Raw genomic sequence first — 21,689 nt, 5'->3', positions numbered from 1 at the left:
CCCTGTCCCGGGCCCGCCAGAGATCATCCATCAACGCGACCAAAGTGGTTTCCGTGCTGTAACCGGGCCTGAAGCCCGACTGCTGGGGACCTAGATAATCGGCTTCTTCCAAGGACCGCTGGAGCTGGAGTGCCACCACCTTCTCGACAACCTTCCCCATGAAGGGAAGGTTGGAGACTGGACGATAGTTGTTCAGTACGGCTGGGTCCAGGGAAGGCTTCTTGAGGAGGGGGCGCACAAGCGCTTCTTTATAGAGTGTTGGAAAAACTCCCCTCCCCAAGGAAGCGTTGGTAATCTCCTGGGCCCAGCTCCGTGTCACCTCCCTGCTGGCCAAGACCAACCAGGAGGGACACGGATCCAGTAGACAGGTGGCGGAACTCACAGCTCCAATGGCCATGTCCACTTCATCAGGTGTCACCAGATCAAACTCTTCCCAGACAGGTGGACAAGTACGTGCCCCAGTCACCTCGACTGACTCATTGTCAGTCGACTCTGTTTTACAATTGGAGTCGAGGTCGGCCCGGATCTGAGCGACTTTATCAGCGAAAAACGTGTTAAACTCCTCGGCACTACTCTGCAAGGGCTCCCCAACTCCCCCCTGGTTAAGAAGGGAGCGGGTCACCCTAAACAGAGCGGCCGGGCGGGATTCCGCTGATGCAATCAAGGCGGCATGGTACGCGCATCTTGCCGCCTTGAGCGCCACTTTGTAAGTCTTAATAAAAGCTCTTACAAGTGTTCGATCAGATTCAGACCTACTCTTCCTCCATAAAGTGCTATTGTCAATGATCCAACTAGTGGATCCCAATAAAGCAAGCTCTCTTAGAAACTTCAAAACTTTTGAATATGCCATTTTGGCACTGAGGAATTAAAAATGCTCCATTTTTCACAAAAACAGGGGCGTTTTTGCCTTGCCCCAGGAGCACTCTGCAGGTCTTTCAAACCCTCTGTGGACCTTGTTTTTGCAAACTAGGATGCAGGGTGAGACTTTGGGAGGCCAAAGGTAGCTGTATTCAGTGTATAAGACACACCAACATTTCTACCCTCTTTTGGGTGGGTGGGAGAAGGTGCATCTTATACTCCAAAAAACAGATATGAGTAAACGGAATTCATGGAGGGCTGGATTTGGATTGTTTATGGTAACCAAACAACTCCAGACTGACAACTCTTTTAAATCCACTCCCAGATGGGAAGGTCAAATTTTTCACCTTTCGATTTCCAAACATTAGGAGTGATCAAAGGTTGTGACATGCCTTGGGGATTATAAAGATATTTTAATTACTTTAATATAATTTAGATGTGCTTGGTAAGCAACTACAAAAATATGATTCATTTGGCTCTACCTGTTCTTCTCCTACACGTTCACCCTTTGGGGATATGTATCTCACATGAGCACTGAGCATTAGTGCTCTTTACAAATTCTGCATTTTATTGTACTGTTTTGCTTTAACTGCTCCCAACTGGGGAAAATTTGCTTAAGAGCAGGGTATCATGTTTTTCCTCTGCAGGCCAAATTTTCAGCGAAAAACAAACTTCATGAAAAGATTGGTCACAAAATAAATATGCAGCGCCAATCACTGAAAAGGTTAGAAGTGAAATTGAAGTGATAATAGTAACAACGTACAATGTTCATGAATGCTTCTGGATCCACGCCTCTTTTTCTTCTATCAAGCATTGATGAATTTACCAAACCTTGGAACAAGTTCAGTGCAAGTATTAGCAGCCACATCTTATCTCTAGAAAAATGAAAAAAACCTAAAAGGTCATCAGCTCAGCACAAATATGCAAATCTATCCCTGCTCAAACCCTACAGTAATAATCAACCTCCTTCAACACCAAGATTAAGGCTGTGAAGCTGCAGCTCTCTTATGTTCTACACAGAAATATGAGATAAAGCATAAACTAATTTACATTCAGCTGATACTCACAGCTGTGGCCCAAAAAATAAAATAAAATAGTGTTTGCATAGAACAACAAAAATTGCTCCATTATAGTTAGAGGCTGTGGAGTTCTATGAATTGAAGTCCACACCTCTTAAAGTTGCTGGGCTTGAAAAACATTGTACTAGAATACTATGATCTTCCCATTACTGACTTTAATAGAACTATGAGCCGTCATTCATCTCTGCCACAGAGACAATCAGTAAACTAATCCTTCTGCATTTTCATCTAGGCCACAGACTCCCAATCTTTAGGGCACCAGGGACCGGCTCTGTGGAGAAAGTTTTTTTTGTGGACTGGAAGGGGCATGGTTTCGAGTTCTGCCTGCATCCCACAGATGGGACTTCACTTGTTTGTGTGGCCCAGTTTCTAGCATGAAGTGGCCCCATGGACGGGGGGGGGGGAGTTGGAGACCCCTGATCTAGACCATAAGGTACCACATTAACTGAACAGGTTTCTTCTTTAGTTTTATATCTTGTTTTTCCTCATGGAACTCAAGGCAAATTGCACAGCACTCCCTTGTTTTTTCCCCTACAACAACCCTATAAGGTAGGCTTGGCTGATTGACTGGGTTACCCAAACAATTTTCATGGCTGAGGGTGAACAGGAATCAGCACCGCCTAGTTCTACTAATACACTGTAACTGCTACACCACAGTGCAGTACTCTCATTATAAAGGAATAATGTACACACACATAAAAACACACACATATTACTGTATATCAATGACTGCTACCAGTTTCCAGTTATTAGATATTAAAAGTTTATTTGGAGGGGGGAGAAACATTAACATCACAACAAAACATTAACATCACCACCACATTTATCTAAATGTTTGCAAATGTCGGGTTTAGGCTGATGAAATAGCTTGTTCCCAGGTAGGTAAGCCTGGGAACAAGCTATTTCATCAGCCTACACTTTGTGCCTGTGTTGAAATATTATATTATGATCTGCTATGATTTATGGAAACCAGCATGTGAACGTAATCTGGCATAGAAATCATAGGATTGCAGCTGTTCTGTAACTAGATGGGAGGATGTTGAATGGGGAATGTATAGGTTAAACTACTGAAAAATACTCGAAGAAAAGGTGATGGCAAACTACTTCCATATGGTTGCCACAAACTCTTAATTTACTTAAGTCTCCTTCATTGTAAGCTGATTGCCTCTAGCAGTGATGGCGAACTTATGGCATGGGTGCCACAGGTGGCACACAGAGCCATATCTGCTGGCACGCGAGCTGTTGCCCTAGCTCAGCTCCAAGGTGCATGTGTGTGTGCTGGCCAGCTGATTTTTGGCTTGCATAGAGGCTCTGGGAGGGCATTTTTGGCTTTCAGAGAGCCTCTGGAGGAATGGGGGAGGGCATTTTTATCCTCCCCCAGCTCCAGGAAAGCCTTTGGAGCCTGGGGAGGGCAAAACACGAGCCTATTGGGCCCACCAGAAGTTAGGAAACAGGCCGTTTCTGGCCTCCAGAGGGCCTCCAGGGGGCAGGGGAAGTTGTTTTCACCCTCTCCAGGCATTGAATTATGGGTATGGGCACACGTTCACACTCTTTTGGCACCTGAAGAAAAAAAAGTTCGCCGACACTGGTCTATAGAGACTTTATGTAGAGATACAGATATCCTGCCGCAAGACACTCATTTTCTAGACAATAAATCCATAAACTTTTAGCCCATTCTTGTTTCTAACGCTGCTTCTAATTATATTGTCTACCATTCTTCCTCGAGTACCTTTCTCTACTTTGACAGGTAAGAGATAAGTCAATTTCCAGGCCTAAGGCTGCATTTCCTCACCATCTTCATTTTCTGGGCTTTTGTCAGATGCAGGGATGTTCCTGTCAATTAAGATCCTATAGGAGGATCTTTTGCACTTCTTTTTAAATTTTTTAAATTTTTATTATTGGATTATTATTATATGCTGTTTTATTATTGCTGTTAGCTGCCCCGAGTCTCCAGAGAGGGGCAGCATACAAATGCAATCACTCAATCAATCAATAAAAAGTTAAAATGTAGGATCTAGAGGCACTCTTGTATGTAAATAAAGATGTCAGGTTGGGCAGAGGGCTCTGTTGATACAAAGAGGTGCACACAGCTCTGGTCTTAAAAATATTTTCACAACATAATTCCCCATCTTTTCAAGTTTATGTATTCCACTGGATTGCTCTCTCAGGTTGTACAGAGTATCATAATGCCACTGAGGCGGGAAGGCACATGAGTTAATCCAGGCTACTTCTGGCTGCCAGCTCAAGGTTGATTCAGCCTTCCCTCCTTCCAAGGTCAGTAAAACCCAGATTGTTGGGAGCAATATGCTGACACTGTAAACCACTTAGAGAGGGCTGTAAAGCACTGTGAAGCGATGTATCCAAGTGCTATTGCTATTATTTTTATCTCATTGATTTAACAGAACTAGTAAAGTTTATTAGTTGATTACAGAGAGCCTGAACCCTTTGGCTATAAAGGGAGAAGAATCTCTGTGCATCATTAATTTCAACATTCCTTTTGCTGCTGATATTCGGTCTTCGGTCCTTTTCAAAACCACAACTGACATACACCTAACGAGAACTCAAATCCTTTTCCAGAAAGCTCATTCATTCCCTGAAGCTCATGCCACATTAAAGTCTGTGAAGATTCTCAGGTCATGGCTGTCCCAAAGGTGGTTTTTTTCCCCCAAGAGGTAACTAGATTTTGTTTTTTTTCTTTTGAAGATGCTTCGCTTCTCATCCAAGAAGCTTCTTCAGCTCTTTCAGCACAGTGACCCTTCCATCCCTCACTGTCCTGGCAGAGCTGAAGAAGCAGCTTGGATGAGAAGAGAAACGTCTTCAAAAGGGGGGCAAAACTCAATAAAGTCCAATTGCCTCCTGAAAAAAACACCTTTTGGACATCCCACCCTAAATTTATTCACCTCTCCAAAGGCAACAGTTACTGGCATTTTAAGAGCCATCAACCCGGCTGAAAATAACATGTTCCCAAATCAGCCTTGCCGCATTCCATTTTCCTGTGAAGCATCCTGGGATTCCCCAACATATGCAATGACTTGATCGGGGCTTCCCCTCGAGTGCTGCCGCGGAGCCCTGCAGCCTTGAATTTTCCTCTCTCCCCGACGGCCCGCTTCCCCAGTATGTTCCACTACAACACCCAGAATCCCCAGCTCATAAGCCTCACCCCTCAGACTACTCCGAGTCCTTCCTTAAAGGAGGGTCCCGGCAATATCCATCCAAGCTTCCCGACCCAGGAGGGGAAAAAGCAGCAAAAAACTCACCGGGAAGCGAGGAGAAAGTGAAGGCAGAGAAGTGGAAACCACGGGCGCAAATGTTTTTTTTTATTTTTTTAAGCACTCCTCCCCGGCATCGCAACGCAGTCAAACCACGCCTCTCAGGCTATGTGTATTGCCCAATCAGCGATCCCGGGGATAAAGTATCTCCTCCTCCGCCCCCCGCCAGGAACAGGAGTGGAGCTCGTCTGGCGTCTCTTCGCGCGTTCGCCTCCAAAGTTGGCTCTTCTATGACTTGTGGACTTCAACTCCCAGGATTCCTGAGCCAATCATGCTAGCTCAGGAATTCTGGGACTTGCCTTCAGAAGTTGTGGGAGTTTCATCACTGGAGGCTTTCAAGAACAGGTTGGGCTGCCATTTGTCAGAAATGGTGTAGGGCAGTGTTTCCCAATTATTTTCTGTTAGGCTGCCTCCTAGGAAGAAGTAAACATTTTGTGCTCCCCCCCCCAACTCTGCCGGGAGGATTATTTCCAATATTCAGCATGTTTTTGCTGAAAAAACTCAACCGGCTTATCAACGTGATTGGGCTATAATGTGTTTAAGTGATACAGTGTTCCCCGGTTCGAACTTCGCGAAAAGTCTATACCACGGTTTTTCAAAAATATTAATTAAAAAACATTTTGCATTTCCCCCCCTATACCACGGTTTTTCCTGCCCGATGATGTCATATGTCATCACCAAACTTTCGTCCACTTTTAATAAATATTTTTTTAAATAAACTTTACTAAATAAACATGGTGAGTAATAATCTAAATGGTTGCTAAGAGAATGGGAAATTGCAATTCAGGGGTTTAAAGTGTTAAGGGAAGGCTTGTGATACTGTTCATAGCCAAAAATAATGTATTTACTTCCGCATCTCTACTTGGCGGAAATTCAACTTTCGCGGGTGGTCTTGGAATGCATCCCCCGCGAAAATCGAGGGAACACTGTACCTCAATTTTTTTGTCTTCATGCTGTTCACTGCCAAAGGCTTCTAGAGTTGTTAACCTGATCCTACGCAGCTTCTGCTCCGGTAATCTCACACTACTCACCAGAGCCTACAAAACTTTTGCCAGACCCATCCTTGAATATAGTTCATCTGTCTGGAACCCATACCACATCTTGGACATCAACACCCTAGAAAATGTCCAAAGATACTTCACCAGAAGAGCCCTTCACTCCTCCACTTGAAACAAAATGCCCTATGAAAGCAGACTATCAATCCTAGGTCTAGAAAGCTTAGAACTACGACGTCTAAAACACGATCTAAGTATTGCCCACAAAATCATATGCTGCAATGTCCTGCCTGTCAATGACTACTTCAGCTTCAATCGCAACAACACAAGAGCGCGCAACAAATTCAAACTTAATATTAATCGCTCCAAGCTTGACTGTAAAAAATATGACTTTAGCAATCGAGTTGTCGAAGCGTGGAACTCATTACCGGACTCAGTAGTGTCAACCCCTAACCCCCAACATTTCTCCCTTAGACTATCCACGATTGACCTCTCCAGGTTCCTAAGAGGTCAGTAAGGGGCGTAAATAAGTGCACTAGCCTGCCTTTCGTCCCCTGTCCAATTGTCTCTCTTTATCTCATATCTCATATATCTTTTCTTCCCTCATATATCTTCTCTATTTTTATATCTGCTCTTTATATATAATACTTCATGTCTATTCTCTTCAATATGTATTGTGTATTGGACTAAATGAATGAATGAATGAATGAATGAATGAATGAATGAATGAATGAATGAATGAATGAATGAATAAAAATTAAAATAAAATTTTAAGACACAAGTTATTCCGTGTCAAGTGGACCAATGGTCCCCACCTTACCATCTCAGATTTTGATGAAATTTGGCACATAGTTTCTTTATGATATAAAACTATGTTATGCAAAATTTTAGTTCAAAAGACAAAAAATTGGGAGTTTTAGACTTCAAGAAAAGGGTTGCAAAATGCTGAGTCCACATAAATGACATTTTGGGCCAACTTCCATAAGCTGTAAACGCTGCAGTTTCAGTAGTAGGTTGGAGATATTTGGAGAACGTGCATATCTTGTAACGCTTTATAAACTGGCAATGCTAGCTCAGGAATTCTGAGACTTGATGATCTTTAAAATTGTTCCACTTGACATGGAAAACATACTGGTCTTTTCTCATCTCCCACCAGTCACAGTGAAAGCAAGCGCTACATACGCTTCATCGTATTTCCTCACCTTAGCTTTCAGGAGACTTATTTGTCTTATTATCTCCATCTCTCTACTCCTTTCTTTTCATCCCTGTTAAATATTTTTCCATTGTGTCTCTTAAGGGTTTGTGATGTGTGCTATTGTTCAGTGCAAAAAACCCCTACTCCCTGTGGAAGAAAAAGAGCACATTCCCTGGGTTCATGTGCTCCTCTGGCATCGCTTTGCGCCCCCCCCGGGCCCTCCACCCCACTATTTGAGAAACACTGGTGTAGGGTCTCCTGCTTGGGTGTAGGGTTGGGCTAGACGGCCTTTGGTCATCATGAAATGACCTTCCAACTCTGTTAATCTGTATTTAACCTCCAACCTATGTACTTCTAGCCACTGAGATCAGTAGAACTGCACAATAGAAACTATAATAACCAATTTTCTGGAGATACAGTGGTACCTTGGTACTCGAACGCTTTGGTTCTCGTACATTTCGGATAACGAACAAAATTTTCGGCAAAAATTTGCTTCGGTATCTGAACAAAAATTCAGATACCGAACAGCCAGAGAAAATTTTGTTCATTATCCGGCAGCTTCGGGGGGCTGAGGAGCTCTATAAGAGCTCCAAGCTGCAGGAAGGGTGGGGGCTGCTGCAATCCCACTCCTTTCTGCTCCTTTCCTTTCCTCAATGCTTCCTCTTATTACCTGTAAGCAGCTGCAAAACTTTCTCCCTCCCAGCGGCTGCAACGGCTTCCCTTCGAGGAACAACAGCGCCGGAAACCTCACGTGATGAAGGGAAGCCGCCGGAGCCATCTCAGCAGTTGCCGCCACTCCAGCAGCTTCCCTTCATTACGTGACGTTCCCGGCGCTGTTGTTCCTCGAAGGGAAGCCGTTGCAGCCGACGGGAGGGAGAAAGTTTTTGCAGCTGCTTACAGGTAATAAGAGGAAGCATTGAGGAAAGGAAAGGAGCAGAAAGGAGTGGGATTGCAGCAGCCCCCACCCTTCCTGCAGCTTGGAGTACCAAATGTATTTATCCCATTGGAAATAAAGAAAATAGATTTAATTGGTTCCCAGCGAGTTAACAGGGGCTGGGAACCAATTAAATCCATTTCCATTATTTCCTATGGGATAAATAAATTCGGTACTCGACCAAATCGGTTCTCAACCACACTTCTGGAACGAATTGTGGTTGAGTACCGAGGTACCACTGTATATTAATTGCAGAAGCCCACTTCTTGTTATGCCTTCAAGACAAGTCGTTATATAGTGTCACAGATTTTTTTAAAAGTGTATCCAAGTCATTGGGCTCTAAAACATGAGAGCAAATACAATATGGGTTCATAGCAGTACTGGGTTCTAAAATCCTTTGCTAACAGTTTGCGCAGAAGCATCCCAGGCAAGTGGGCTGCTGGTACTACCAGTTCACAGAACCAGGCCAAAGTGGGAACAACTTACCGCTGGTTCCTAGGCAACACACACACAAGAATTAACAGGCTAGTACTCATTGCTCACTACTCCGCTCTTTTCCACTGCTGCTCCTCCTCCGACTACCCCTTGTGAGTCCTATTAGAGGACAGTATCTGTTTTAGTTGCTTTATTTCCACAAACACACACTAACACTCCTAGCTGTCTTTCTGTTCAGCTTTTATAGCAAATGGTTGCTATGCCGACAAGGCCATGGCCTTAAAACAGGCTTGTCACATTCAAGACCTGTCGGCTGGATTTGACTAGTGGCATGCTTAGATTCGGCCCATGGGCCTGGCCTAGAAGTAGTAAAGGACTGGCCCATAGTGCCTCTGTTAGTGAGAATGGGCTGCGAGTAGCCCCCATGTGGCACATTTTCAGGCTGGGCATCCTCTTGCAGCACCCATTCAGCTGGCTGGCAGGGTGCTGCAGGAGGCCATCCAAGCCAAAAATGAGCAACATGGGGTTTGTCCATGCCCTCCATATCCCATTTTGGCCTGCAGGGTGCTGCAGGAGGCTGTCTGTCCCGTCTCCACACACACCCTCCACAACTGGCCTGGAGAAGACATGTACAATGCTGATCTGACCCTCCAAGAAATCCAGTTTGACACTCCTGCCTTAAAGGTACAGGGCAATGGCACTGCAGGTGCTAGCAATTTTGCAGGCAGCCTTCCCTCTCATTCATACACAGGTAAGATCAAATAACCAATATGGAGGTTCTAGCTGTGAAATTACATGATGGGCCATTTCCATGTTGAGACTTGGACTTTTTCAAATTGGTGTTCTCTGTACACATTCCTTCATATGGTCATATAGTCCTGCAGTCTTCAACCTTGGAAACTTTAAGACTTATGGACTTCAACTCCCAGAGTTTCTCAGCCAGCAAGTCCACAAGTCTTAAAGTTGCCAAGGTTGGAGATCCCTGATATAGTCAGTCTATAAGAATTTATTTAACCATATATAGAAATGTAATCTACAAGGATTTTTTAATGTATCAATATTGATTGCCAGTCTTCCTTCTATTCCAGAGCTGTGTGGAGCTCTCCAGTCATCTTCCAAATTACAGTCATACCTCGTCTTACGAACCTAATTGGTTTCAGGGGGAGGTTCGTAAGATGAAAGGTTCGTAAGACGAAACATTGTTTCCCATAGGAAACAATGTAAAGTCAATTAATCCGTGCAACCAAAAAAACCCCCCGCAAAAAACCTGCTGCCGCCCGGCTGTCACCTTTTGAAACAGCCTGGGGGCTTCTCAGCGACCTCCCGAACGCCGAACGCCAAACCCGAACTTCTGGGTTCGGCGTTCGGGAGGCCGCCGAGAAGCCTCCAGGCTGTTTTAAAAGGTGACAGCTGGGCGGCGGGGCTTCCCAGCAGCCTCCGAACGCCGAACTTTTGCCGAACTTCTGCGTTCGGCGTTCGGAGACAGCTGGGAAGCCGCGCGGCTGTTTTAAAAGGTCACAGCCGGGCTGGGGGGCTGTCACCTTTTAAAACAGCCGGGGGGCTTCCCAGCAGCCTCCCGAACGCCGGTTCATAACTCGAAAAAAGTTCGTAAGAAGAGGCAAAACTTTTCTGAACCCCGGGTTCGTATCACGAGTTGTTTGTAAGACGAGGGGTTCGTATCTTGAGGTACCACTGTATAGACCTGCTGACCTTGGTGCACCCTATACCTTTAGGCCAGACTAACCAAAGATTAGTCCTAAGACAGGACTTTTTTTTTCTAAATTGAAATTGGAAATGCCATTGATGCAACCATTTTCTTGATGTTGAAAACATGAAATTCTACTGGAAGTTTGAATGTAAATTTAATGAACACAACAGGGACATGAGCAACCAGCAAGTCATGGTGATGTACTATCTCTGGTAAACAGTTATAGTAAATGGTGTGAATGAGTAATTTTTTTCCTAGAGTTCTATTTGCACAATTGATAAACCAGATACTTCTGTAACATTTATAAGTGGAGCAGAAAAGAAAGAAACCCCTCACAGCCTTTGGAGTATTTGCAGGGTGTCCGGCAAACCTGGAAAACAGGGAAATCAAGGAATTATCAGGGAAACTGGTGCTTCGGAAACTATCAGGGAATTATCAAGGAATTCATGAAAAAAACAAACTGTATTAAAATGTTTAAAAGTCAGGGGAAAAAAACATGTTTAAAAAAACCAGATCGCGCTGCCTGGCAGAGTTAAGCAAAAATGAGTATAACTGTGGCAACAACTTGCTTTCTCAGCTACCAATATTTCTCCATGGCTTAGCCGAATGGTATGACATCATCTATGACTGCCTTAACTAGATTGCAAATTACAGGCAGTAAAGGGCAGCCATTTGCGGCCCTACTGGAACGCTCCAGTGGGGAGGAGGCATGCGCAGAAGCTGAAGCACGCACACAATTTCTCCAATTTTTGGCATTTCCTTGCTTCTGCACATGCGCGGAAGCAAGGAAATGTCAATAACTGAAAAGTGGCACCTCCCCCACCAGCTCCAGTTGCGCAGCTGCAATCCAAGAACAAGTAGAAGGGCCAGCCAGCAGCGCCTCCAAGGGGAGAGCAAACCAAAGGGATCCGTAATGGAGCCCAGTAGCTCAGGACACGACGGTGGGGTGGGCAAGTGAGTCGTCCCATCGCCGCGGTCTGAGAAGAAGCAGCATGGCACAGCATAGCAGAGCTCGGGCTGGCTGCCACTGTTTCTTCACTCAGCATTTCGTTGCTTCTGTGCTGGAAGCAAGAAAATGCCAAGTGAAGCTCCAGCAAAAGTGGCAGCCAGCCTGAGCTCTGCTCTGCTGTCCCACACTACTGCTTCTCAGTCTGCTCCCTTTGGTTTGCCCTCCCCTTGGAGGCACCGCTGGCCGGCCCTTCTCCTCGTTCTTGGAGCCCCTCTGTTTTCTGGCTTCAGCCCTCTCTGGTGCAGCCCCCAGGACTCTCGCGGAACTTGTTCCTTCCAAGTGCGGGGCAGAATGGAGGCGTGTTGGATGGCTTGGAGCTCTTTTGCCACTGCCTCAGTTCCTGCCCAGGCCCCGCTCCGCCAGGAGCCACCTGGCTCTCCATGGACTTTCCTGGCTGAGCTCATCCTCCTCCTTGGCACCTGGGCAGAGCCATGGATGGCACCGCTGTGGTCCCCAGAGGGAGTCCAGAGCCAGGGGAGGGGAGAATCATTGACCCCCTCAGAGAGGGTTTGCAACTTGGGCATCCTCCTCGATCCACAGCTCACATTAGAGAAACATCTTTCAGCTGTGGCGAGGGGGGCATTCGCCCAGGTTCGCCTGGTGCATCAGTTGCGACCCTATTTGGACTGGGAGTCACTGCTCACAGTCACTCATGCCCTCATCACCTCGAGGCTTGACTACTGTAACGCTCTCTACATGGGGCTACCCTTGAAAAGTGTTCGGAAACTTCAGATCGTGCAGAATGCAGCTGCGAGAGCAATCATGGGCTTCTCTAAATATGCCCATGTCACACCAACACTCCGCAGTCTGCATTGGTTCCCGATCAGTTTCCAGTCACAATTCAAAGTGTTGGTTATGACCTATAAAGCACTTCATGGCATCGGACCAGATTACCTCAGGGACCGCCTTCTGCCGCACGAATCCCAGCGACCAGTTAGGTCCCACAGAGTGGGTCTTCTCCGGGTCCCGTCAACTAAACAATGTCGCTTGGCAGGACCCAGGGGAAGAGCCTTCTCTGTGGCGGCCCCGGCCCTCTGGAACCAACTCCCCCCAGAGATTAGAATTGCCCCCACCCTTCTTCCCTTTTGTAAGCTACTTAAAACCCACCTCTGCCGCCAGGCATGGGGGGCTTAAGATTTCTTCTCCCCCTAGGCCGTTACAATGGTATGCACGGTATGTTTGTATGTGTGTTTGGTTTTGTATATTACGGGTTTTAATTTGCTTTTAGTACTGGATTATTATTGTATACTGTCTATGATTGCTGTTAGCCGCCCCAAGTTTTCGGAGAGGGGCGGCATATAAATCCAATAAAACTTGAAACTTGAAAATACCATTATTAAATGGGAGAAGCACAAAATCTGTAGCAGTGTTAAAAAGTTAAAAAGAACAGAATATTAAATACCGTAATTTATTTTCTTCTTACGGAATGTTGAATTCCAACAGCAAGAATTAAAATCTGAGTCTTGCATCTGTATCTGTAGCCAGTAGATGGAGCAAATAGCTAATTTTTGTTTCTTCAGTACATGAATGATGTAGTGTGATTTCCTGCAACTATGCCACTAATTTACCTACCTTTATAAATGTATCCTTAGCTGTGGAGTATGGCATTAGATTGATTTTGTCAGAATTTATGCCCTTGAGTCTTTGGTAAGTGTAAAAAAATTATGGAGAGGCTGAAATTATAAATCACATCTTTAAATTCAGTGGGCAGAGTGATATTTATTTGATATTGCTGTTGTGCCTTTCATTTTCCAAAGAACATTAATGTTTCTGGATAGAGAAAGTATTAAGTGCATTTGTTGGGGTGGTTCTTTATGTACTTGGTGATAATGATCCTTCAAGTTGGTGTTGACTGCTAGCAATCGCTTGGACAAGACCCTGAAATGTCTTGGCAAGATTTCATTTCAGGAAGTGTTTGTCATTGCCTACTTCTTCCTGCTGGGAGAGAGTGACTGGCCCAAGGTCACCCAGTTGGCTACATGCCTAAGGCAGGACTAGAATTCATGGTCACCCAGTGCCTAGCCTGGTGCTTTAATCCCTACAGACTACACCATTTTAGCTTTCTTATATTCCCTCCCTCCCTCCATCCCTTCCTTCTTATCTACCTACTACCTACCTACCTATAATAAAGGGCAGTGGAAAATAACTTGCCATAAAGATAAAATATAGCACACATAATTAATACTGATATCTACAAGAGTTCTTCTTCCTATCCCAAGCCAAGACACTCTACTGTTTTCTCCTTTGCTATCTTGTCTTCTCCAGGCCAAACAGAAAAGCAATTTTGATGCTTCTTGAGGGTGACCGATTTACCTTCTTCCTCTGTCACATGAAGCTGACATAATAACATGAAGATCAAGAATGGGTAAAATGTTAGTTGCTTCAGAATTGCACAACTCCTCCTCAAGAGGTCCACAAGAGAGTTGTTGGCAGCTCAAGGAAGCAGAGCTTATGAATGTTTTTGTGCTTTTGCAACATCATGTTGTGAGGTTGGGTGACAAACCTAATATGAAAGATTTAAAAGATAGATTTCAAAACTAATGTAACTGTGTCTCATCAGGATATTCAATTGCGTGCCTCCTCAAGTCACGTTGGACATGTTAATCAGTTCCTGACTGATAATGCATTTCTAACATTACCTCAGAACAATTTTAAAGGCTTGGGTTAATTAGCTAATAATTATTACTGCTTGTCCACTTTGTGTATCTTTTTCCTCCGATCTTGCAGTTTCTAAACCCACCTTCTCGCCCACATTTGGTATTTATATAACCTTGTATCTAATATTTTATAAACGGGAAATGTGTCCACAGATTATTGAGTCATAATAAAAGTGCTAAGTGTTTAACGTTCCAGAATAGATAATAATCAGCCAAAAATGAATCAATAACCCCACACAGAGATTGATGCATAAAGAGACAGAATAACAGTTTTGTTATTCTGTGAGACCTGGGATGTCAAACTCGATTTCATTTGAGGACCGCATTCAGGGTCGTGTTTGATCGGGGGGAGGGGCATAGCTTGCTCGACATCACTCATGTTGGGGGGCCCTTTGGGGGCCCGAGTGTTCTGCCAGCGAAAACATGCTCCTGAGCTCCATTTCTGGCTGTGATGGCCTGCTGCAACCATTTTGCCAACAAAAATGGAGCTCAGGAGGACCATGTGGCAGTCCTTTGCTGTTCCCAGGGCAGCCCCGTGGCCCTGATCTACTTACCCCACGGACTAAATCCGGCCCATGGGCCTTAAGTTTGACACCCCTGTGTTAGACAAATAGATATTAACTGGTTCAGTATTGAAACAATATTAGGGAGATTATTTGCCCCCTGAAAATAAAAACAGCATTTTGCTGAAATTATGTAGGGCTGATCCGCAGCACATCTATCAGGGAGAGAACAAGGTGAACCCTCAGGATCTCTTCATTCTCAGAAGGATCCTGAGGATGAACCCACCATGGCACGGAGACTGCCTGAAGTATTAGCAGTGGCATCTTCTATTTACAGATGACCAACGTTGATGTTCTTTCTTATTCTGTTTTCCAGAATAAGGTGTCTCTATGTCTCATTATGATGAGTCCCAAGGACTCAACTGTTGAGAAGAACTTCATTGCAATCTGCTTTTCTCTGCACTTCAGACACAAGGTTTGTTGCTGTACTCAAGCAAAGCAATGTGAGTTTGTTTATTTATTTATTTATTTATTTATTTATTCATTCATTCATTCATTCATTCATTTATTTCAATTCGAATTACAGTATTTAATTTCAATTCATTTATTTAATTCAAAGTGTTGGTTATGACCTCTAAAGCCCTTCATGGCATCGGACCAGAATATCTCTGGGACCACCTTCTGCCGCACGAATCCCAGGGACCAGTTAGGTCCCACAGTTGGTCTTCTCCGGGTCACATCGACTAAACAGTGTCATCTGGCGGGACCCAGGGGAAGAGCCTTCTCTGTGATGGCCCCGACCCTCTGGAACCAGCTCCCCCCGGAGATTAGAATTGCCCCTACCCTCCTTGCCTTTCGTAAAGTCTTTAAAACCCACCCCTGCCGTCAGGCATGGGGGAATTGAGACATCTCCCCCAGGCCTATATAGTTTATGCATGGTATGTTTGTGTGTATGTCTTGCTTTTTAAATAAGGGGTTTTTAGATATTTTTAAGTATTAGATTTGTTGTACATTGTTTTTTATTATTGCTGTGAGCCGTCCTGAGTCTACGGAGAGGGGCGGCATACAAATCTAAATAATAATAATAATAATAATAATAATAATAATAATAATAATAATAATATTTGTTTGATTGATTTTTATGCCACACTTTCATGATAGTAATTGGTCTCAATTCAGAGTGCATGAATCACTACCACCACCAACCTCAAACCAAGCTCGGCTATTAGAACAGCCACTGTTTCTTTTACTGCCAGATGGAAACTTCATGGATTTGCCATAGGAATGTTGCCCTTTGAATATTCATAGGTAAGAAACTGAAAAAAGAAAAGATGTGGTTTTCAGAACATGGAAAATACTGCAATCAAATAATGATTATTTTATTTATTTTATTTAAATAGTTTTATTAGAGTAGTAGATGCTTGGAACAAACTTTCAGTAGACGTGGTTGGTAAATCCACAGCAACTGAATTTAAACATGCCTGGGATAAACATATATCCAGCCTAAGATAAAATACAGAAAATAGTATAAGGGCAGACTAGATGGACCATGAGGTCTTTTTCTGCCGTCAATCGTTTCTATGTTTATTTATTTTATTTATTTTATTTATTTTATTTATTTTATTTATTTTATTTATTTTATTTATTTTATTTATTTTATTTATTTTATTTATTTTATTTATTTTATTTATTTTATTTATTTTATTTATTTTATTTATTTTATTTATTTTATTTATTTTATTTATTTTATTTATTTTATTTATTTTATTTATTTTATTTATTTTATTTATTGATTTATTGATTGTATTTATATGCCACCCCTCTCCGAGGACTCGGGACATGTGCAAGTTCCACAGGTTTCTCACCTTGATCAACTTTTTCTTCCATGAGATCAATATCCTCAGGACCAAACAATAACAAATCACATGAAAACCTATCAGTGAGGTGTCCAGCCCCATTGCAACCCCAACTAAAATAGCCATTCGCTCTCAAGGAATGGCAGAGTCTTGTATTCTACATTCTAACACAGGGATCCACAGCCAGCTGTGAATTCTGGGAATTGAAGTCCACAAGTCTTATAGTAGTCAAGTTTAAAGACCTCTGTTCTAACATGTGCACCTAGAAGATCTTCTTCTGATAGAGGGTGGAAAATATTTGTTAACCTTAGTCTGACTTCAGCCTGCCTCAGAGTGCTCTGATGACAAGATAGAGGCTCCAATGTGAGCACATACCTTGCCAAATCATTGATAACTCATAGTGTGGTAACCAAGATGAATTGATGAACCTTGAAAGCCACCTGAAATTCAGGATCAGAATGATAACCCCTCCCCAATCCATTTCGCTGTGTTAGCCTGCAATACTCTAATTCGTTTTATAGAATAACAAAAACATAGGCAAGCATTTTGAAGGTGGCTGCTTATCTAATCTATAAGAATTTTCTAGTGAACCTTTCCCACCCCTGAGTCACATTTTCAAAACTTCTGAAATGATACGTTACAATGTGAGAATTAAAATGTGATCTCTATCAATAATGCTCGTCAAACCTAGCCGCTTAATGATTAGGCAGTTGGAAAATGCCTTTACATTTGTTTTGGCTCTACTTCTAGAATACCACCACTTTCTGCTTTAAATGCCTTTATTTCTCAGCCTTTTAAAATCAATTAATACTCCTCAGAAACCAAAGCAGTTCAATTCAACTATTCAGTTTAATATGAATGGGATGAAAGGAGATGAGAATAGCAACTGGTGTAACCCAGATGATGAAACTAGACAAAGAAGGTAGCATTAGACAAATAACATATACCTATTAGTTAAAATACTGTATACTTCTCCAAAAAATAAAGGGAACACTCAAATAACACATCCTAGATCTGAATGAATGAAATATTCTCATTGAATACTTTGTTCTGTACAAAGTTGAATGTGCACAACAGCCTGTGAAATTGATTGTCAATCAGTGTTGCTTCCTAAGTGGACAGTTTGATTTCACAGACGTTTGATTTACTTGGAGTTATATTGTGTTGTTTAAGTATTCCCTTTACTTTTTTGAGCAGTGTATAATTATAATGTGAGGAAAAATAAACAAGTAAACTTATAAAAGAAAAAGAAATCAAAGCAGAGGCATTCAGATGCTGTTCTTTATAAAAGAAAAAAGACGATAAACCTAATTATTGTAAAGCTAGATTGTGGTCTTCAATCCCCATTTCCCTTCTTGACAAAATGCCATTAATAGAATTCTTTTTAGTGCCATTCCTATGCCATTGTCTCCCTGCCTGCTTTTTAGCTCCAAAATCTAATCTGTTGTAAAAAAAAGAAAAGAAAAGAAAAGAAAGAGGGACACACACACACACACACACACACACACACAGAGAGAGAGAGGGGGGGGATTCAGGAGAAGGCCAGCTCATCCAAGGATAAACTTTTTGGAAAAGGAGAAGGGAAATTCCTCACCCCGGCCCCTCCCGGTACATTTTCTTCAAAAGGAAAAAGGAACTGAACTGATTAGAGAGGGAAGTTGCGGGAAGTTTTCTTTTCGTTACGTCACCCGCGGGAACAGAATAAAAAGCACTTCAGGCATAAGAACAGCTACAGTAGGTGAACAAGCAAGCACAGCGACAGCTCCGGCTGCAATGGAAATCGGCATACACAACGGAAGCGCGCTGTTTGTTTTTTGCAACCAGCCCAATGCTTTGCAAAACGTGCCGGCTCTGCAGCCTCTCTGGGACTTTGTCCGGATGCGGGAGGACTTGCTCAAATCTCCGTTCTTCCCGGTGCTCTTCAACTTTGCCATCTATACCGCTTTCTGCTTGCCTTTCATCGCTCTGGATTTACTAAGCCCTTGGATCCCGGTCTTGAGGAAGTGTAAGATCCAACCGCAGACCTCGCCTACGCCGCGGATGGTGGCTCTCTGCCTGGGCCAGAGCATCTATCACCATATCGTCTGCATCTTCCCAGCCACCGTTGCGCATTGGTACTGGAGGCCGGTGAGCTACCCGAGCATCGCTCCCGAGGTACCGGCGCTTCTCCTGCAGGTCGCTGCTTGCCTGCTGATCTTCGACTTCTTGTCCTTTCTGTGGCATTTGCTCCACCACAAGGTACCGTGGCTCTATAAAAATTTCCACAAGGTCCACCACAAACACGTCTCGACTTTTGCACTGACCACACAGTATGCCAGCGTTTGGGAGCTTCTCTGGCTGGGTTTCTTCGCTGTCGTTGGTCCAATGCTGTTGAGGTGTCATCCATTGACGGAAATGACTTTCTTCACGGCCAACATCTGGTTGTCAGTGGAAGATCATTCTGGCTATGACCTGCCCTGGTCAACCCACAGACTGGTGCCTTTTGGCCTGTACGGAGGAGCCCCTCACCACGATCTCCACCACCTGAAGTTCAAGTTCAACTATGCACCTTACTTTACGCACTGGGACCGGTTATTTGGGACTCTTAGTCACACTGTGAAGCCAAGCAAAGTAAAGGTCAACCAAGATTAATTTGTATCCTCATCTTTCACTTTATCCTTCCTGGACTCAATATTTGGAAACTCTGGTGTGAAAACGAACAGAGGAAATTTGCACTGAACTTATTTATGCGAATATATTTATAAGACGTTAATATTTATACTGTGGGATTTGATTGTAATGACACAAATGGTGTGAAAGAGAGAAAAACAGTTGAGGTTTTTTTGAGGGGGGGGGACATCTGTGCTTTTATAAAGCTGCTAAGAAAAATTGCTATTTATATATAATATATATGTTTGCTGGCTGAAGATACATATTTATATTACGCATATAATTCCTATGGAATTTCTCTCATCTTCACATTGAGAAGAAAAGTCTTATTTTTATAAATATTTTTATTCATTTGCTAATCTGAAATTAGCACTGATCTTTGTCCTGTGAAATTTAAATTATTTATCTATTGTTTTTATATGGGTGAAATAAACCTGAATTTGATATTATTCTACTTCTGTTGTCCCATGCACTTTGAGAAAACACTAGAATGGGCTAAAGTAGGTGATCAGTCTGTTAATTGGCTAAGAATGTGAGTATGTGCGTGAGTTATGGGGAGGGGGGATATTTTGCAGATAACTATGATATTGGAGAAGGAAAAGACTTGAGTTTTTGCATTTTGGGATTTCTATTTTGCATTTATTTTTCTCAGGAAAGCAGGAACAAGAATTATAGTATCCCTCCTGCTGCTTCTGACAGTCTATCTCTTTAGAATTCTTATCACCTTATTTTGTAATAGTTCCCTTCTCTTTTATTTTAGACGTAATGCATTCAAAAGTGTTACACAGAAGTATCAAATACAATATATTTATATGGCAAAATATGGATAGTGTTTTCTGGGATGGGGTTAGAGGGAGGATCAGAGCCCTGAAACCTTCTTCCTAAATATCTGTGCCAGTAATGGGTTCTAAAACCCTTTACTACTTGTTCACACCCGCTATGCGCATGCGCTGAAGTATCCTGGGTGGGTAGGTGTAGCCTCCCACCACCAGCGCTCCTGGTTCATAGAAGCGAGCTGAACTAGGAGCAACCCACTGCTGTTCTGTGCCTACATAATGCTGTGTTACCACAAGTATAAGTCTGTGACTTAAAACAGTTCATTCAGTTACAATGGCCGGGAAAATGACCGTTTTTCACACTATTAGTGCAGCACCACCATAGTCAGATGATCAAAATTAAGATGCTTGGCCACTGACTTGTAGTTATGACAGTTGCAATGTCCCAGGGCCATGTGATCCCCTTTTATGATCTTCTGACAAGCAAAGTCAGTGGGGAAGCCAGATTCATTTAACAACGATGTTACTAGCTTAATTACTGCAATGATTTGCTTAACAACTGTGGCAAGGAAGGTCGTAAAATAGGGCAAAAGTCACTTAGCAAATGTTTCATTTAGCAACATATATTGCGATCATAACTCAAGGACTATCTGTATACAACCACCCCAAAGTTTTCTCAGAAAGATTTGTTATGGAAAAATATAAATTCCAAATTCTATATTATACCTACAATATTATAGAAAAGCAAGTCCTACATTAACAGAACATGAGAAAATACTGGGAATTCCCCTGTATCCCTGTAATATGAGCCACAGTGACACAATGGTTAGAGTGAAGTACTGCTGGCTACTGCTGCTGATCATTGGCTGCCTGCAGTTTGGCAGATTGAATCCCACCAGGCTTAAGGTTGACTCAGCCTTCCATCCTTCTGATGTGGGTGGGTAAAATGAGGACCCAAATTGCTGGGGATAATATGCTGACTGTAAACCGCTTAGAGAGGGCTGTAAAAGGACTGTGAACCAATATATGGGTCTAAGTGCCATTGCTATAACAATTTTCACAAACAACTAATTTCATAGAAACATAGAAGATTGACGGCAGAGAAACACCTCATGGTCCATCTAGTCTGCCTTTTTACTATTTCCTGTATTTTATCTTAGGATGGATATATATTTTTCCCAGGAATGTTTAAATTCAGTTGCTGTGGATTTACCAACCACTGCTGGAAACTTCTGCTGGAAGTTTGTTCCAAGCATCTACTACTCTTTCAGTAGAATTTCTTTTTACATATATACACAAACCAGGAGATAATAAATGTAATTTAAGTTTACATTGTGCCACATTTTAAAAAATAGATTTTTGAATATTTTTTCATATAAAGGTCTCTAGAACAGAGAACAACGTTGCAATTCAGGTTCTGGATTTCTGTCTTGGTTTGAGTTTAGAAAAGAACCTTCTACAATTATGGGATTGTAAGATTTATTTATATTGCTTTGCAGGAGGTGGATTGCCATTACTACTGCTACTGGTGTGCTGCACACACAGCTTTGGTTCTCTTGAGTGCGCCGTGCGTGTCCCAGCATGTTTTTGCTTCTGTAGTTATGCATAAATGCACTGAAATCTCATGAGGGGATGCATGCACATGTGCATAAAGCAAAAATGCTCAGGGACGTGTGTGCACACACGCAAGAGAACTGAAGCTGCGCGCCCAGTGCACCATGCACTATCGGTGCGCTGTCCTCTACTGCAGTGTTTCCCAACCTTGG

General features: G+C 43.0%; 2 protein-coding genes across 2 annotated transcripts in view; one reads left to right on the top strand and one right to left on the bottom strand.

Moving 5' to 3' along the window:
• Window positions 1-5,272, bottom strand: part of LOC139167639 (putative lysosomal acid lipase/cholesteryl ester hydrolase) — a 39,859-nt gene extending 34,587 nt beyond the window's left edge. Inside the window, exons 1-2 of the mRNA XM_070752320.1 lie at window positions 5,195-5,272; window positions 1,622-1,733 (exon numbers count right to left, since the gene is read on the bottom strand). Of these exons, the coding sequence (XP_070608421.1) occupies window positions 1,622-1,726 (105 nt within the window). The 5' untranslated portion in view covers window positions 1,727-1,733; window positions 5,195-5,272. The remainder of the gene's footprint in view (window positions 1-1,621; window positions 1,734-5,194) is intronic.
• Window positions 5,273-18,234: 12,962 nt separating this feature from the next.
• CH25H (cholesterol 25-hydroxylase) lies at window positions 18,235-19,599 on the top strand. Its single transcript, XM_070753970.1, has one exon. The coding sequence runs from the start codon at window positions 18,272-18,274 to the stop codon at window positions 19,127-19,129; it is 858 nt and encodes a 285-aa protein (XP_070610071.1). The 5' UTR covers window positions 18,235-18,271; the 3' UTR covers window positions 19,130-19,599.
• Window positions 19,600-21,689: the final 2,090 nt, after the last annotated feature.

Source organism: Erythrolamprus reginae, chromosome 5 (assembly GCF_031021105.1).
Source record: "Erythrolamprus reginae isolate rEryReg1 chromosome 5, rEryReg1.hap1, whole genome shotgun sequence".
NCBI classification, from domain to species: domain Eukaryota; kingdom Metazoa; phylum Chordata; class Lepidosauria; order Squamata; family Dipsadidae; genus Erythrolamprus; species Erythrolamprus reginae.
The sequence above is the reverse complement of the archived record's forward strand: the minus strand, read 5'-3'. Positions and strand labels throughout refer to the sequence as shown.

Excerpts from the sequence above, each read along its gene's own strand:
- CH25H (XM_070753970.1), top strand. The coding sequence starts at position 18,272 with ATGGAAATCGGCATACACAACGGAAGCGCGCTGTTTGTTTTTTGCAAC.